At 40.1% G+C, this 16,803-nt stretch overlaps 1 protein-coding gene across 3 annotated transcripts in view; it reads left to right on the plus strand.

Moving 5' to 3' along the window:
* Window positions 1-16,803, plus strand: part of prkab1b (protein kinase, AMP-activated, beta 1 non-catalytic subunit, b) — a 26,331-nt gene continuing 9,528 nt past the window's right edge. Inside the window, exons 1-5 of one of the 3 annotated variants that reach the window (XM_061907178.1) lie at window positions 1,870-1,976; window positions 2,042-3,709; window positions 9,777-9,910; window positions 12,946-13,115; window positions 13,178-13,271. In XM_061907178.1, the coding sequence (XP_061763162.1) occupies window positions 9,794-9,910; window positions 12,946-13,115; window positions 13,178-13,271 (381 nt within the window). In that variant the 5' untranslated portion in view covers window positions 1,870-1,976; window positions 2,042-3,709; window positions 9,777-9,793. Of the gene's footprint in view, window positions 81-1,823; window positions 1,977-2,041; window positions 3,710-9,776; window positions 9,911-12,945; window positions 13,116-13,177; window positions 13,272-16,803 lie in introns of those variants that run through there. The other 2 variants (XM_061907180.1, XM_061907179.1) reach the window with 2 other exon arrangements.

Below are 16,803 nucleotides of genomic sequence, written 5' to 3' on the forward strand. Positions count from 1 at the left end.
ATTTTATTAGGAGTGTCTGGTAACAGGTCTCAGTGGAAAGCTGTGGGAACCAGAAGAGAAAGCAGACCAGGACAAAGACGGTAAGCCTAAGTGGTCTCTAAGTGGACACTGCAGTTTATTTCTTAAATGTGTAAATGTTACTGCACACGTGTAATATTTTGGCTACGTACTACTGGTTCAAGCACTTGGCGGAGAAACAAGTACTCATGCAATGCACATCCAGGTAATGTTGGAATTTTCCATGCCAACAAACTAAGCATGCCTGAAATAGACAGAAAAGTAAAAGGACTCCACCTTCTAAATGTGTTTGCTTGATGCTAATTTAGCATTGGTGAATTTATATTTATATTTCAACACCTCTAAATGTAGTAATAAAAACTACTAAGATGCACATTACAATCAAACAAAGTGTGAAAAATAAAATATGCACAGCATAAACACTTAGTAGGGCACAACAAAAGACAAGACTGGCACATTCATCTTAATGGCAAAGACTACTTCCAAGCTCCAGTATTTACACTACTGCCCTCTAAGGTCTTGGAATTGCAATTGCATGCAAAGTCTACTATATAATACTTGCAAATGGGACCCTTGTATGGACAAAAAGGAAATGACGACTGGAGATTTATTTATTTATCACAAACAGCTCAGTGAAAAAAGGATTTTAGACTCATAAAGGTTGATTGAATCATTATTTGAAAATGTATTTTTCTAAGATATTGACACAACATACAACTTTTATCCTTTTTACAAACAAATACTTATGTGCACACAATTTGGAGTCTGTGTGTAGTCATTTATAAAAGGCTGAAATAACAAAACTCACACAATTTAAGTACTGAGACTTGATTAAAGGAATTCCAATACGCCGTAAGACAGGAGTGTCAAACGTCCGGCCCAAGGGCCGTGTCAGGACTGCGAACAGGTTTTATCCGGCCCACGGGATGAGTTTGCTAAGTATAAAAATGTGTTGAAATTTTTGAATGAAAGAAACTGCTGTTCTAAATGTGTCCACTAGATGTCGCAATAGCAATTCTTTGTATCTTTGTAGGTCGGGGGCGGCAACCCAAAAGTTGCATGTGGCTCTTTAGCGCCGCCCTAGTGGTTCTCTGGAGCTTTTTCAAAAATATATAAAAATGGAAAAATATGAAAGGAAAAAAACGTTTTTTGTTTTAATATAGTTTCTGTACGACGAACATGACACAAACCTCCCTAATTGTCATAAAGCACACTGTTTATATTAAACATGCTTCACTGGTTCAAGTATTTGGCAAGCGCCGTTTTGTCCTACTCATTTTGGCGGTCCTTGAACTCACCCTAGTTTGTTTACATGTACAACTTTCTCCGACTTTCTAAGACGTGTTTTATGCCACTTCTTTTTCTGTCTCTTGTTCTGTTTTCAAACAAAGATCTGAAGTTGTTTTTATTTTGAAGTTATCCTGATTTGATTTTTGACTAAAAGGACTTCGACTTTCCTGCTCTAAGAAAAGGAAAGTGTTTTGAATATAATTGTCATGAATACATTTTTAGTCACAATTTTTTCAAATTCTGAAAATAAAAACCCTTCCACACTTTTCACAAAAACTCTCTCACTTCTCATTTTTTAAACTCATGGACAAGAAATAAGCTGTCAAACTATTTTATGCAATTAACAAACACCGTTTAGTAGAAAACCCCATTCTGTTTTTTGTTTTTTTTTATTGTTGCAAATTTTTCTTTATTTGTCTTTCTCTATTCTGCCTGCCTTTTACAATATGTATCGGAATTTTACTTGATAATAACGCTTCATTTGTTGTTTCATAATTATAAAAATAAAAACAGTCGGTGTGACGTCACGAGGTCTGGTCACGTGATACGTGACGCGTCGAAGAAATGCTCGCTGCACTTCCGCTTCGTATCGACTATTGTCCGGACGGAGCCGCGCGGACACACAAGGACACAAAATCACTGCGGAGGACCTTCTAAAGACACTCCAGGTTGGGGAAATATTTCACTTTTTCACGCAACTTCACCCCCAACCGTGTCCGGTTTGTCCCACTAGCGAGGAAACTGCTGCTCAGTGACGAGCCCGAGTCGACGTCTTCATAAGAAGACCTGATGATATCACCTCCACAAGTCTGAAGATATCACCTCAACAAGTCTGATATCACCTCCACAATTCTGATGATATCACCTCCACATATCTGAAGATATCACCTCAACAAGTCTGATATCACCTCCACAAGTCTGATATCACCTCCACAAGTCTGAAGATATCACCTCCACAAGTCTGAAGATATCACCTCCACAAGTCTGAGGGTATCACCTCCACAAGTCTGAAGATATCACCTACACAAGTCTGATATCACCTCCACAAGTCTGATATCACCTCCACAAGTCTGAAGATATCACCTCAACAAGTCTGATATCACCTCCACAATTCTGATGATATCACCTCCACATATCTGAAGATATCACCTCAACAAGTCTGATATCACCTCCACAAGTCTGATATCACCTCCACAAGTCTGAAGATATCACCTCCACAAGTCTGAAGATATCACCTCCACAAGTCTGAGGGTATCACCTCCACAAGTCTGAAGATATCACCTAAAGAAGTCTGATATCACCTCCACAAGTCTGAAGATATCGCCTCCACAAGTCTGATGATTTCGCCTCCACAAGTCTGAAGATATCGCCTCCGCAAGTCTGATGATATCGCCTCCACAAGTCTGAAGATATCGCCTCCGCAAGTCCGAAAATATCACCTCCACAAGTCCGAAGATATCACCTCCACAAGTCCGAAGATGTCACCTCCTCAAGTCCGATGATATCACCTCCACAAGTCTGAAGATATCACCTCCACAAGTCTGAGGATATCACCTCCACAAGTCTGAGGATATCACCTCCACAAGTCTGAGGATATCACCTCCACAAGTCTGATATCACCTCCACAAGTCTGAGGATATCACTTCCACAAGTCTGAAGATATTACCTCCACGAGGCTGAAGATATCACCTGCACGCATCTGAAGATATCACCTCCACAAGTCTGAGGATATCACCTCCACAAGTCTGAGGATATCACCTCCACAAGTCTGAAGATATCACCTCCACGAGTCTGAAGATATCACCTCCACGAGTCCGAGGATATCACCTCCACAAGTCTGAGGATATCACCTCCACAAGTCTGAGGATATCACCTCCACAAGTCTGAGGATATCACCTCCACAAGTCTGAAGATATCACCTCCACGAGTCCGAGGATATCACCTCCACAAGTCTGAGGATATCACCTCCACAAGTCTGAGAATATCACCCCCACAAGTTTGATGATATCACTAAAACAAGTCTGAAGATATCACCTCCACAAGTCAGATGATATCACCTCCACAAGTCTGAGGATATCACCTCCACAAGTCTGAGGATATCACCTCCACAAGTCTGAGGATATCACCTCCACAAGTCTGAGGATATCACCTCCACAAGTCTGAGGATATCACCTCCACAAGTCTGAGGATATCACCTCCACAAGTCTGAGGATATCACCTCCACAGGTCTGAAGATATCACCCCCACAAGTCTGATGATATCACTACCACAAGTCAGATGATAACACCTCCACAAGTCTGAAGATATCACCTCCACAAGTCTGAGGATATCACCTCCACAAGTCTGAGGATATCACCTCCACAAGTCTGGATACAGCTACTGGTGTTCCGAGGATCTGTAGGTGGGTCAGGTGTTGTGGACTAACACTAACTTCACTTCACTAGTCTTGCACAAGGTAGGCTTGGACGATATTTCACATGCAGGCGTCGACTCGATACCAAGTAAAACAAAAAAACCTGTGCCACTACTGCCGATACAGGAACTTATTTACTTGGGTTCTGTCAGCTCTTTGGTTTATTTTGTGATTTTTGCCTGTAATTTGTGTGTATAATCAGAATAAATATTTGAGGAACAATCATAGTTGTGAACAATATCTACAAATAATATTTGTACAGCCCTCAATCACAAGGGCCTCTAAGGCCGTGGTGTCAAACATGTGGCCCCGGGGCCGGAGCAGGCCCACAAACAGTTTTTATTTGCCCGCAAGATGACTTTGCTAAGTATAGAGATTAACTGCTGTTATAAATGTGTTTATAGGCAGTCTTTTTCAACCACTGTGCCGCGCCGTGAGATACAGTCTGGTGTGCCGTGGGAGATGATATCATTTCCCCTAATTAGGTTAAAACTATTTTTTGCAAACCAGTAATTCTAGTTTGCAAATGATGTGTTGTTGTTGAGTGTCGGTGCTGTCTAGAGCTCGGCAGAGTAACCGTGTAATACTCTTCTATATCAGTAGGTGGCAGCCGCTAGCTAATTGCTTTGTAAATGTCGGGAACAATGACGATGGTTTGTCGTGATCACAATATGCAGACGACAGCAGGAGGCAACGTGCAGGTAAAAAGTTGTCTAATGCTTGTACCAAAAATAAACAAAAGGCTAAGCAGAATGAAAGTAAAACTCAACTGGCTGCAAAGTAAAGAAAAACAGAATGCTGGACGACAGCAAAGACTTACAGCGTGTGGAGCAGCAGACGGCGTCCACAAAGTACATCCGTACGTGACAATCAACAATGTCAACACAAAGAAGGATAAAAACCACTTGGGACTTTAATGTTTCTACTGAAGCATTTAAGTCATGGACATGTGCGAGTCGGTCTGCCCCACAACAAGAGGATAGCCAAAAAGAAAGAGGTTATTCATTACAGCGTCGACTACAATGGCAGATTTGTGCAAAGGATTTTGGGTAATTCCATCCTTATATGGAGATATCCAATGATGTCACTATCGGGAGAAAAACCCCACTAACGAAGTATATTCCAAACGATTTGTCTGGAGGTAGTGTGGTGGAAGGCAAGTTTTTGGGACTTTTGCAGATCCCAAATACACAAAAACTGGTACCAATAATTAAGAAAAGATGGTTTTGCCTAATAGGTCACTTCTAGATAAATGAATTAGAGTCTGTGATAGTGAAGAGGCAAACTTAGCTGGAGTGTCTCCTAGTGGCCAAGTCATGAACAACCACTGTGAAGCCATGTTAACTAACTATAGACTACTTTGCATGGCCAAGTTAAAACATGTTGTTTGATGTCAGTCAGAACATGTTGTATGATGTCAGTCAGAACATGTATGATGTCAGTCAGAACATGTTGTATGATGTCAGTCAGAACATGTTGTATGATGTCAGTCAGAACATGTTGTATGATGTCAGTCAGAACATGTTGTATGATGTCAGTCAGAACATGTTGTATGATGTCAGTCAGAACATGTTGTATGATGTCAGTCAGAACATGTTGTATGATGTCAGTCAGAACATGTTGTATGATGTCAGTCAGAACATGTTGTATGATGTCAGTCAGAACATGTTGTTTGATGTCAGTCAGAACATGTTGTTTGATGTCAGTCAGAACATGTTGTTTGATGTCAGTCAGAACATGTTGTATGATGTCAGTCAGAACATGTTGTATGATGTCAGTCAGAACATGTTGTATGATGTCAGTCAGAACATGTTGTATGATGTCAGTCAGAACATGTTGTATGTCAGTCAGAACATGTTGTATGATGTCATTCAGAACATGTTGTATGATGTCAGTCAGAACATGTTGTATGATGTCAGTCAGAACATGTTGTATGATGTCAGTCAGAACATGTTGTATGATGTCAGTCAGAACATGTTGTATGATGTCAGTCAGAACATGTTGTATGATGTCAGTCAGAACATGTTGTATGATGTCAGTCAGAACATGTTGCATGATGTCAGTCAGAACATGTTGTATGATGTCAGTCAGAACATGTTGTATGATGTCAGTCAGAACATGTTGTATGATGTCAGTCAGAACATGTTGTTTGATGTCAGTCAGAACATGTTGTTTGATGTCAGTCAGAACATGTTGTATGATGTCAGTCAGAACATGTTGTATGATGTCAGTCAGAACATGTTGTATGATGTCAGTCAGAACATGTTGTTTGATGTCAGTCAGAACATGTTGTTTGATGTCAGTCAGAACATGTTGTATGATGTCAGTCAGAACATGTTGTATGATGTCAGTCAGAACATGTTGTATGATGTCAGTCAGAACATGTTGTATGATGTCAGTCAGAACATGTTGTATGATGTCAGTCAGAACATGTTGTATGATGTCAGTCAGAAAATGTTGTATGATGTCAGTCAGAACATGTTGTTTGATGTCAGTCAGAACATGTTGTATGATGTCAGTCAGAACATGTTGTTTGATGTCAGTCAGAACATGTTGTTTGATGTCAGTCAGAACATGTTGTTTGATGTCAGTCAGAACATGTTGTATGATGTCAGTCAGAACATGTTGTTTGATGTCAGTCAGAACATGTTGTTTGATGTCAGTCAGAACATGTTGTTTGATGTCAGTCAGAACATGTTGTTTGATGTCAGTCAGAACATGTATGATGTCAGTCAGGACATGTTGTATGATGTCAGTCAGGACATGTTGTATGATGTCAGTCAGAACATGTTGTATGATGTCAGTCAGAACATGTTGTTTGATGTCAGTCAGAACATGTTGTATGATGTCAGTCAGAACATGTTGTATGATGTCAGTCAGAACATGTTGTTTGATGTCAGTCAGAACATGTTGTTTGATGTCAGTCAGAACATGTTGTTTGATGTCAGTCAGAACATGTTGTATGATGTCAGTCAGAACATGTTGTATGATGTCAGTCAGAACATGTTGTATGATGTCATTCAGAACATGTTGTATGATGTCAGTCAGAACATGTTGTATGATGTCAGTCAGAACATGTTGTTTGATGTCAGTCAGAACATGTTGTTTGATGTCAGTCAGAACATGTTGTATGATGTCAGTCAGAACATGTTGTTTGATGTCAGTCAGAACATGTTGTTTGATGTCAGTCAGAACATGTTGTTTGATGTCAGTCAGAACATGTTGTTTGATGTCAGTCAGAACATGTATGATGTCAGTCAGAACATGTTGTATGATGTCAGTCAGAACATGTTGTATGATGTCAGTCAGAACATGTTGTATGATGTCAGTCAGAACATGTTGTTTGATGTCAGTCAGAACATGTTGTTTGATGTCAGTCAGAACATGTTGTTTGATGTCAGTCAGAACATGTTGTATGATGTCAGTCAGAACATGTTGTATGATGTCAGTCAGAACATGTTGTTTGATGTCAGTCAGAACATGTTGTTTGATGTCAGTCAGAACATGTTTGATGTCAGTCAGAACATGTTGTATGATGTCAGTCAGAACATGTTGTATGATGTCAGTCAGAACATGTTGTTTGATGTCAGTCAGAACATGTTGTTTGATGTCAGTCAGAACATGTTGTATGATGTCAGTCAGAACATGTTGTATGATGTCAGTCAGAACATGTTGTTTGATGTCAGTCAGAACATGTTGTATGATGTCAGTCAGAACATGTTGTATGATGTCAGTCAGAACATGTTGTATGATGTCAGTCAGAACATGTTGTATGATGTCAGTCAGGACATGTTGTATGATGTCAGTCAGAACATGTTGTATGATGTCAGTCAGAACATGTTGTTTGATGTCAGTCAGAACATGTTGTATGATGTCAGTCAGAACATGTTGTTTGATGTCAGTCAGAACATGTTGTTTGATGTCAGTCAGAACATGTTGTTTGATGTCAGTCAGAACATGTTGTTTGATGTCAGTCAGAACATGTATGATGTCAGTCAGGACGTGTTGTATGATGTCAGTCAGAACGTGTTGTTTGATGTCAGTCAGAACGTGTTGTTTGATGTCAGTCAGAAAATGTTGTTTGATGTCAGTCAGAACATGTTGTATGATGTCAGTCAGAACATGTTGTATGATGTCAGTCAGAACATGTTGTATGATGTCAGTCAGAACATGTTGTATGATGTCAGTCAGAACATGTTGTATGATGTCAGTCAGAACATGTTGTTTGATGTCAGTCAGAACATGTTGTATGATGTCAGTCAGAACATGTTGTTTGATGTCAGTCAGAACATGTTGTTTGATGTCAGTCAGAACATGTATGATGTCAGTCAGAACATGTTGTATGATGTCAGTCAGAACATGTTGTATGATGTCAGTCAGAACATGTTGTTTGATGTCAGTCAGAACATGTTGTATGATGTCAGTCAGAACATGTTGTTTGATGTCAGTCAGAACATGTTGTATGATGTCAGTCAGAACATGTTGTATGATGTCAGTCAGAACATGTTGTATGATGTCAGTCAGAACATGTTGTATGATGTCAGTCAGAACATGTTGTATGATGTCAGTCAGAACATGTTGTATGATGTCAGTCAGAACATGTATGATGTCAGTCAGAACATGTTGTATGATGTCAATCAGAACATGTTGCATGATGTCAGTCAGAACATGTTGTATGATGTCAGTCAGAACATGTTGTATGATGTCAGTCAGAACATGTTGTATGATGTCAGTCAGAACATGTATGATGTCAGTCAGAACATGTTGTATGATGTCAGTCAGAACATGTTGTATGATGTCAGTCAGAACATGTATGATGTCAGTCAGAACATGTTGTATGATGTCAGTCAGAACATGTTGTATGATGTCAGTCAGAACATGTTGTATGATGTCAGTCAGAACATGTATGATGTCAGTCAGAACATGTTGTATGATGTCAGAACATGTTGTTTGATGTCAGTCAGAACATGTTGTATGATGTCAGTCAGAACATGTTGTATGATGTCAGTCAGAACATGTTGTATGATGTCAGTCAGAACATGTTGTATTATGTCAGTCAGAACATGTTGTATTATGTCAGTCAGAACATGTTGTATGATGTCAGTCAGAACATGTATGATGTCAGTCAGAACATGTTGTATGATGTCAGTCAGAACATGTTGTATGATGTCAGTCAGAACATGTATGATGTCAGTCAGAACATGTTGTATGATGTCAGTCAGAACATGTTGTATGATGTCAGTCAGAACATGTTGTATGATGTCAGTCAGAACATGTTGTATGATGTCAGTCAGAACATGTTGTATGATGTCAGTCAGAACATGTTGTATGATGTCAGAACATGTTGTTTGATGTCAGTCAGAACATGTTGTATGATGTCAGTCAGAACATGTTGTATGATGTCAGTCAGAACATGTTGTATGATGTCAGTCAGAACATGTTGTATGATGTCAGTCAGAACATGTTGTATGATGTCAGTCAGAACATGTTGTATGATGTCAGTCAGAACATGTTGTATGATGTCAGTCAGAACATGTATGATGTCAGTCAGAACATGTTGTATGATGTCAGTCAGAACATGTTGTATGATGTCAGTCAGAACATGTATGATGTCAGTGAGAACATGTTGTATGATGTCAGTCAGAACATGTTGTATGATGTCAGTCAAAACATGTATGATGTCAGTCAGAACATGTTGTATGATGTCAGTCAGAACATGTTGTATGATGTCAGTCAGAACATGTTGTATGATGTCAGTCAGAACATGTTGTATGATGTCAGTCAGAACATGTTGTTTGATGTCAGTCAGAACATGTTGTATGATGTCAGTCAGAACATGTTGTATGATGTCAGTCAGAACATGTTGTTTGATGTCAGTCAGAACATGTTGTATGATGTCAGTCAGAACATGTTGTATGATGTCAGTCAGAACATGTTGTTTGATGTCAGTCAGAACATGTTGTATGATGTCAGTCAGAACATGTTGTATGATGTCAGTCAGAACCTGCTTTCTTTGTGTTGGTGAACTTGATGAAGTGTCCTGTGTGTCTTGCAGTGTTTGACGCCATCAGAATGGGGAACAGCAGCAGTGACCGGGCTAGCGGGGGTCATGGTGGGAAAGAGGCCCGGCCCAACATCCTGATGGACAGCACGGAGGATGCAGACATTTTTCAGAGGGAGGATCAGAAGGTAACTGCAAATCTACGTCTACACAGTTCAAGGAAAACTGCACTTTTTTCCTGTTGTCGTTGTTGTCGACAGAGGTAGCATTCCTTGCTATGTGGTCTGTGAAATCAATACGCCCCGGGAAGAAGTTACCGTAATGCTTAAAATAACCACAACACTTGAAAGAATCAATCAATCAATCAATCAAATGTTTATTTATATAGCCCTAAATAACAAGTGTCTCAAAGGCCTGCACAAACCACAACAACATCCTCGGTACACAGCCCAAATAAGGGCAAGGAAAAACTCAAACCCAGTGGGAAGTCGGTGACAGTGACAATGATGACTATGAGAATACATGTTATCATGGATGTGCCTGTTACACCATTGTTACATTATCTATGTACATGTTGTTACTACATGGTTATATCATGACATGACATGTAATGCATTATGTTGTGCCAAGCAAACACCACCACATATGTGCCTGATGCACATACAGTACCAGAAACACCACCACATATGTGCCTGATGCACATACAGTACCAGAAACACCACCACATATGTGTCTGATGCACATACAGTACCAGAAACACCACCACATATGTGCCTGATGCACATACAGTACCAGAAACACCACCACATATGTGTCTGATGCACATACAGTACCAGAAACACCACCACATATGTGCCTGATGCACATACAGTACCAGAAACACCACCACATATGTGTCTGATGCACATACAGTACCAGAAACACCACCACATATGTGCCTGATGCACATACAGTACCAGAAACACCACCACATATGTGTCTGATGCACATACAGTACCAGAAACACCACCACATATGTGTCTGATGCACATACAGTACCAGAAACACCACCACATATGTGCCTGATGCACATACAGTACCAGAAACACCACCACATATGTGCCTGATGCACAGACAGTACCAGAAACACCACCACATATGTGCCTGATGCACATACAGTACCAGAAACACCACCACATATGTGCCTGATGCACATACAGTACCAGAAACACCACCACATATGTGCCTGATGCACATACAGTACCAGAAACACCACCACATATGTGCCTGAGGCACATACAGTACCAGAAACACCACCACATATGTGCCTGATGCACATACAGTACCAGAAACACCACCACATATGTGGCTGATGCACATACAGTACCAGAAACACCACCACATATGTGCCTGATGCACAGACAGTACCAGAAACACCACCACATATGTGCCTGATGCACATACAGTACCAGAAACACCACCACATATGTGCCTGATGCACATACAGTACCAGAAACACCACCACATATGTGCCTGATGCACATACAGTACCAGAAACACCACCACATATGTGGCTGATGCACATACAGTACCAGAAACACCACCACATATGTGCCTGATGCACAGACAGTACCAGAAACACCACCACATATGTGCCTGATGCACATACAGTACCAGAAACACCACCACATATGTGCCTGATGCACATACAGTACCAGAAACACCACCACATATGTGCCTGATGCACATACAGTACCAGAAATCGCATTTAGCCGTGCTAACGTCGGAACCCATTTCCTGGTGTATCAGCATATTGAGAAGGAAATAGGCACTGAAACTACTCGTATCCACTTAGGTTTTATTCGTCCAAAATATATTTTTCCCTGTCAGTTGTATGTCACATGGACATATAGGCTAACGGGCATATATTTCCCCTGTTGGCCTTTGTTGACGTGTCATTGACCGGGTTAGCATGCTAAGCTACACTAGTGTGATGGTGCTTTGCTCCTCAGAATTCGTTGCACGAACATACTAGCTTTGCTAGATCATAGACTGTATTGGTTTACATACAAAATGTCAATTTCCATTCATTACAAGTAATAATAAAACGCAAATGCCTAACTTACCTATCAAGGAGGAAACTAGCAAATTTGGCGTTAGATGAAAAAATCTCCTCCGCCTTCAATTGTCTCCATCTGTCAAAGGCATCTACGATATAAATCCTTGTTTTGTTCCTGGCTATGTCATGAATGAGTTGAGAATCGTAACGATGTCTTTTAGATTTACGAAGGTCTGACATGTTTAGTAACTTTACCAGTGGCAGTAGCTGGATGAAGAGGACAGTGTGTAACTGGCAACCTGGATGTGACACACTCACAGACTTTCATTCGTCAAACGGTACACGGAGGGACATCGAAAAGAAAACAATAACAATATTTCGGGGCTGTAAATCAAATTTTGAAATGAGCATATCCCGGCTGAACTACTGTTATCAGTTATAGAGGTATTGGAAAAGAAGATGATTTATTAATGCCTTTTGACATGTCAGGGCCATGTAATGATGACTTGACATGACATTATTACATATGGCTCCTTTAATTGTTACATAAAGCTTCTTGTTATTGGGCTCTATCGGTGAGAGCGGGCAGTGTGTGCACACAACACATACTGTTTGTGTTTTGTGCTGTTAGTGACCGCTGCTACTTCACTTTCCTTTTAAAGCTTGCTGTTAAAAACAAATCCATATTTGAGAGGTGTTCTCTGACATGTTTAGACCTCTCATATAAGAACACAATTGATGTATACTAGGACAAAAAATGCAGTTACATCTTGTGGCCATTATGTGCCATCTTGCAAATTTGTACATTTATTTTTATATATTTATGTTATTTAGTTTAATATTAATCTGTTAATGCTTATGTTGCTTTTATATGCACATTTAATTTCTACTTGAGGTACATGTAACAGTTATCTACAATAAGGTTTGTTCTACAAAGTATACCATTTTGAATGTTTCATTAGTTTTTGTGAGAATAAAACTTAGTTAAAACATTTCAGTATCGGTACTTTTTGGACATATTCAAAAGTACTGCGATAATAATGATAATCGGGATAATTTGGGTCACAATAACCGTGATAAGAATGTTCATATCGTGACATCCCTCGTCTAGATACATATTAGATTGTGTGTGTATGTACACAACGTATAGATTGTAGAATAAAGTAGCAGAAATCTTGTGTCCAGGCTCCCCAGGAAGAGCAGGAGTTTCTGGCCTGGCAGCAGGACCTGGAGAGTGACAGCAAAAGTCCAAGCCCGGCAAAGTCCACAGTCTTCCGTTGGGCGGGAAACGCCAAAGAAGTCTTTGTGTCCGGCTCCTTTAACAACTGGACCACCAAGATCCCTCTCAATAAAAGGTATCAGCTTTTTGGTGAGACATTCCAAGGACGCCACTTTGACTTGTGTCTCTTATCCCCAGTCAGAACAATTTTGTGGCAATCATGCACTTGCCAGAGGGAGAGCACCAGTACAAGTTCTGTGTCGATGGGCAGTGGACTTTGGATCCTACCGGGGTGAGCAACGACAGTCTTACTGCTTTCATGAATATATGCAAAGTTATCTGAGGTAGAGATTGTCCCATCAGTTGGCCACTGATCAGCAAAGCCCCAAATTTAATAATCATTTCCACATTTGCAGCAGAAAACACATTTTTTTACATGTAACTGGAAAACTAAACACGTTACAGACAGTGTAAGAACCAGCAGGAGCAGACAAGAAGGTATGATCATTGTTAAACGAGCTTGAAACGACACAGGACACAAATGCTTAATAAAGTTTGAAGCAATGTAGCTTGAACACCATTGCAGCAGTGGGTAAGCAGCTATCAACAGGAAATTACAAGTAGAATAGCCTATTTTCCGGACCGCCAGATTATAAGGCGCACTGCCGACGAGCGGGTCCAGTCAGGTCTATTTTCATACAAAAGGTGCACCGGATTATAGGGCACATTAAAGGTGTCATATTATTATGATTTTTTCTAAATGTAAAAGACTTCCTTGTGGTCTACATAACATGTAATGGTGCTTCTTTGCTTAAAATGTTGCATGGATGATGTTTTACACATCATCTTCAACTCACTTTTTGACAGTCTCTTAAGGATGCGCCTTTTTGTGGGCAGTCTTATTTACATGCCTCCACTTGGACAGCGTCATCTTTGTTGTGGTGTAGCGTGCAAGGACGGGACTGGAAGAAGTGTCAAAAGATGGAGCTAACTGTTTTAATGACATTCACACTTTACTTCAATCAATAACAGAGCAACATCTCCTCTTCTGTGGCTCGCTAGTGCAACAACAACAACAACAACCATGTCCTGCCCCGCTCATGTCTGTCTGCAGTCAATTTGAAGTTTATAGCGATGTAAAAAAATAAATGTACTGGTACTTGGATTTGTGCGTGCGAACACTTTAATACATCTGGATTTTTACCTGTGTACGTAGTTTTCTGAATTTGAACCTACGTCAGTTTTTACTCGGAAATCCATACAACTGTAGTGACCTGAGGCACAGAGTACTTTTTTGGGAATTTGAAAGATTTTGTGCTATCAAAGTCAACATTTTCTGATGAACCAAATGATTGTACCTAAAAGATTAAGAAGGAAGAGGGCACACATTTTGACTTTCAGTTTGTGGGACATTTGCTTCAACGTCTGCCCCGTAGAGCGTGTGGACGAGCAGTTGGAGACAGGAGTAATGGAACATTGATTCCAGTTCCTAAAACATATTATTTTTGCCTGTTTTGTGCTCATTCGTCAAATATTTATTTTGCATCCGTTTATTGCCGTGTGCGGACGTATTGGTCGAATGATTGCCACTCGATGGTTCTGGTTTGTAGCCACATTTGAAAGAGGCCTGCGTCGGATTTGAAAAATGTAGAATTGTACTGTTGACAATGACGTGGAAAAATCCGATCCAGGTCACGTTTGGGCAAAACATCTGAATTTATCGACAGTCAACAAGGCCTTAGTTTAGTTCTGGAGTACAATTGACTTGATTTGCTCAAACAATTGTATGTAAGAAAAGAAAATGCACAAATTGTTTAAATACTATGTTGATAATGTTTCACTGCCATTGTGTGTTTTTCTAATTGTGATTAAGATTTCCAGTTAATACAGGTGCTGTTCATATTGTTAGAATATCATGAAAAAGTTGATTTATTTCAGTAATTATATTCAGAACGTGAAACTTACATATTATATCAATTCATTACACACATAGTGATATATTTGAAATGTTTATTTCTTCAAATTTTGATGATGAGTACTGACAATTACTGAAAATCCCAAATTCAGTATCTCAGAACATTAGAATATTAGTTACGACTAGTACCAAAACATTTTTTAGAAATGTGGGCCAACTGAAAAGTATGAACATGGAAAGTTTCAGCAATCAATACTTAGTTGCAGCTCCTTTTGCCTGAATTGCTGCAGCAATACATGGAGTCCAGCAGTCTGTTGCACCCTCAGGTGTTATGAGAGCCCAGCTTGCTTTAATAGTGGCCTTCAGCTCTTCAGCATTGTTGGCTCTGGCATCTGGCAACTTCCGCTTCACAATACCTCATAGCTTTTCTATGGGGTTAAGGTCCGGTGAGTTTGCAGGCCAATCAAGAACAGGGATACCATGGTCCTTAAACCAGGTACTGGTAGATTTGGCACTGTGTGCAGGTGCCAAGTCATGTTGGAAAGTGAAATCTTCACCTCCATAAAATTGGTCCGAGGCAGGCAGCATAAAGTGTTGTAAAACTTCCTGGTAGACTGCTGCATTGACCCTAGACCTCAGGAAACACAGTGGACCAACACCAGCAGATGACATGGCACCCCAGACCATTACCCATTGTGGAAATTTGACACTGGACTTCCGGCAACGTGGATTCTGTGCCTCTCCTGTCTTCCTCCAGACTCTGGGACCTTGATATCCAAAGGAGATACAACATTGACTTTCATCTGAAAACATAACTTTGGACCACTCAGCAGCAGTCCAGTCCTTTTTGTCTTGAGCCCAGGCGAGACGCTTTTGACGTTGTCTCTTATTCCAGAGTGGCTTTACACAAGGAATGCGACAGCTGAAGCCCATATCTTGCATACGTCGGTGCGTGGTGGTTCTTGAGGCACTGACTCCAGCTACAGTCCACTCTTTGTGGATCTCCCCCACATTTTTGAATGGGTTTTGTTTGACAATCCTCTCCAGGGCGCGGTTATTCCCTCTTGCTTGTACACTTTTTTCTACCACATCTTTGTCTTCCCTTCGCCTCTCTATTGATGTGCTTGGACACAGAGCTCTGGGAACATCCAACCTCTTTGGCAATGACCTTTTGTGTCTTGTCCTCCTTCTTTAAAGTATCAATGGTCATCTTTTGGACAGTTGTCAAGTCAGCAGTCTTCCCCATCATTGTGTGTCATACAGAATCAAAACAAGAGACCATTTAAAGGCTTTTCCAAGTGTTTTGAGTTAGTTAGCTAATTAGAGTGTGGCACCAGGTGTCTTCAATATCTGACCTTTTCACCATATTCTCATTTTCTGAGATGTTGAATTTAGGGTTTTCATTGGTTGTCAGCTATAATCATCTCCTTTTTGGCAAAAAACACTTGAAATGTATCAGTCTGTTTGGAATGAATGTATACATTCTACAAGTTTGACTTTCTAAATGGAATTAATGAAATAAATCAAGTTTTTCATGATATTCTAATAATATGACCAGCACCTGCAAATATGATCACTTAAGGATGATTGGTATCAGAATTGGCCGTCTAAAACCCTGATCAGAACACTTCTAATCTGGACAAAACCTTGCTGTATTAGCTATGTGCAACAACAAGGTGACGAAACAAATTTGTGGAATTTATGTTCAAATATATCATTGATGATTAATAACATTTTTACAATATTCTGTAGGCAGATAAAAACAAAACCAAAAAAAGGTGCAAACTCAACATGATTTTCACTTTGGATGCCACTGTCTACATCAGCTTCCACTCTTCTACACATTGAGAAGAACATTTATGCCATCAAAAGACCTTGTGGGCTCTCAAATGCTTCCTGGTGGCTTCAT

This window comes from Nerophis ophidion, linkage group LG07 (assembly GCF_033978795.1).
Source record: "Nerophis ophidion isolate RoL-2023_Sa linkage group LG07, RoL_Noph_v1.0, whole genome shotgun sequence".
Lineage (NCBI taxonomy): Eukaryota > Metazoa > Chordata > Actinopteri > Syngnathiformes > Syngnathidae > Nerophis > Nerophis ophidion.